The 2364-nt window shown below is 29.3% G+C and overlaps 1 protein-coding gene across 1 annotated transcript; it reads left to right on the top strand.

Moving 5' to 3' along the window:
• Positions 1-250: 250 nt before the first annotated feature.
• On the top strand, positions 251-1399 carry LOC111621526. Its single transcript, XM_023363684.1, has 4 exons — positions 251-431; positions 495-706; positions 776-968; positions 1032-1399. The coding sequence occupies exons 1-4, from the start codon at positions 302-304 to the stop codon at positions 1397-1399; spliced, it is 903 nt and encodes a 300-aa protein (XP_023219452.1). The 5' UTR covers positions 251-301.
• The last annotated feature ends 965 nt before the right edge of the window (positions 1400-2364 follow it).

The raw sequence follows: 2364 nt of genomic DNA on the forward strand, positions 1-2364 counted from the left end.
TTGGTGTAAATTTGTTTTTCCACATACGTAAACTCACTGTAAAACTTTTAGACAGAAAAAAGTTGTAGCTGCACTCTATACCGAAATACGTTTAAACATAATGCTGGACAATTTTTAGTTCAAACTTTATTGCTTAATTTAAATATTTGTAGTGTAAAACCACTTGAATCTACATTGTTATGCTATAGAACAATGTATTGTGCTTTACAACTAAGTCGAAGATAAACAGTTAACGCTTTATCCAATTGAATCTGTACATACAAGAATAAATTACTTACCGAATGATATCATTATTAATAATATGTCACTGAAAGTATTAGAAAAATATGCATTGAAAACGAAGCAAATAACAAGGGAAAGCTTTAGAATGAACTTCGTCAAGGCACAAGAAATTATAATTGAAGGAAAATTAAATGGAATATTTATTAAAGGTAAAAAGCAAATTGTTCAATGCCTGCTTCCGGAATTTAAAACACTTTTTTTAATATTTTCAGATCTGTTTTTGATTAACGGAATGCAAACTATTACTGGTAACCTAAGTTTTATGGATATTTACATCAATGAAGATCTTAATGTGAAAAGAACAATCAACGATATTAGTTTTGATGAAATTGTTTCCAGAGAGAATTTCGTTATATATGGGCGAAAGGTTTTTAATCGAATTTTAGTTAAGAAAAATATAGAAGTCCGCACAAATACAAATAAAGTATGGAGTGTACTTTTTTTTAAATAATGAAATTCTTATCGTGGTCTAAATTAACATTTTTATTTTTAGTTGAAACTTTCGTCAGTAGCAAGAAAATTAGTAACTACAAAATCAGATCATAGTCTATCTGGAAATATTTTATTTAAAGATCACGTTATCATCCATAATTTAATCTTAACTGGTTCAGTTAACGAAAAGGAATTTGAAAAACTCTACTCTGAAGCTGTGTTGATTGATCGTAATCATCATACAACAATTAAAGGTGTGTATTTAGTTATATTTTAATGACAAATGAATATTTTTTCACTGTCCATGTAATTTTTAGGTTTGAAAACATTTAATAACGTCGTAACTGTCGCTAATATGAAGGTTTACGGACAGTTTAACAATCGAAGTTTGGAATCGCTACTGACAACACACACAAAGCAACTTATAAGTAATACTGTTACATTTAAAAACGTGATTATTTTCGAAAATGATCTCATTGTAGATACAATTAACTCTATAAAATTTAGTGATGCGGTTTTGTCGTTTCGAAACGAGATCATAACCAGTAGAAAGATTTTCGAAAGCAATATCATTGTAAATGATATCGAATTGGGAGAACATGGCNCCGATTTCCCTTTTAACAGTCTAAACAACTTGTTTATCCACTTGATTTGCCTGTCTATTTATGCCATTACTGTTGAGTGAACCTGTAGTCTAGTAAAATTACGGTTTAACCGAGCATTAATTATTGCTCAATAAGATTGGGGCTTTTCATGTTTTTACTGGACTACTGGTATTAGGAAAAATGAGGCCTGAATTGTATCCCCACCATGCAATGCATGTCACTGCGTGCGCACATTACTTGATATTTAGCATATTTATACATTATGTTTGTTACAAAATTTGAAAGATTCATGTATTATTCTGCATGTTATAAATTCACAGCCATTACTTTCAAGGTCAGTACACAATTATAATCTCTATTTAACAATGTGGAAATCAAATTTTGAAAAAATTGCTGAAGATTTATTGCAACAAATATTCCATTAAATTTTGTTAGAAATTATTGTAGAATAATTTAAATTTTCTTTATTGTTAATTATAATTATTTATTTTTAGGAAATGTAATTTATGCATGTATTGAAATGACTTCTGCAATTTTATATAATATACTTATCAAATAATAATAAATAAATGTATGTACCTGATTAAATTTATTATTATTTATGTAAAATAAGTAATTCACTTTTATAGTTAGTTAGAGTTTTTTTATGGTGCTCAGTTATAAGGACTGTATACATCTAATGCAGTAATTATAACATTTACATACAAAAATATAAGGGGTGCTTGAGAAACAACTACAGTCGACCCCCCTATAATTACGGTCCCTATAATTACGATTCCTATAAAACTACGAAAAAATATACGTATTTTGGAAATGTTGAGTCGGATTAGTGTAGAATCGATTAATTTTATGGAAGAAAACCTTTCAATCAGCCGTAGTCCGTAAACTTGACACGTGTCGGGCTGTGATTGGAACGACTTGTAAGAAATCGGATTCGTAATAAATTGGAACGTATCTATATCTTATACGGGGGTCGACTGTAATGGGCTAATGGGGTACATCAGCAAAAAAGGTTTAGAACCGCTGACCTAACTTAATCCTGTAT

The sequence above is a fragment of the Centruroides sculpturatus genome, unplaced genomic scaffold (genome assembly GCF_000671375.1).
Source record: "Centruroides sculpturatus isolate CEXI.00-Female unplaced genomic scaffold, Cexi_2.0 scaffold272, whole genome shotgun sequence".
Classification (NCBI taxonomy): Eukaryota; Metazoa; Arthropoda; class Arachnida; order Scorpiones; family Buthidae; genus Centruroides; species Centruroides sculpturatus.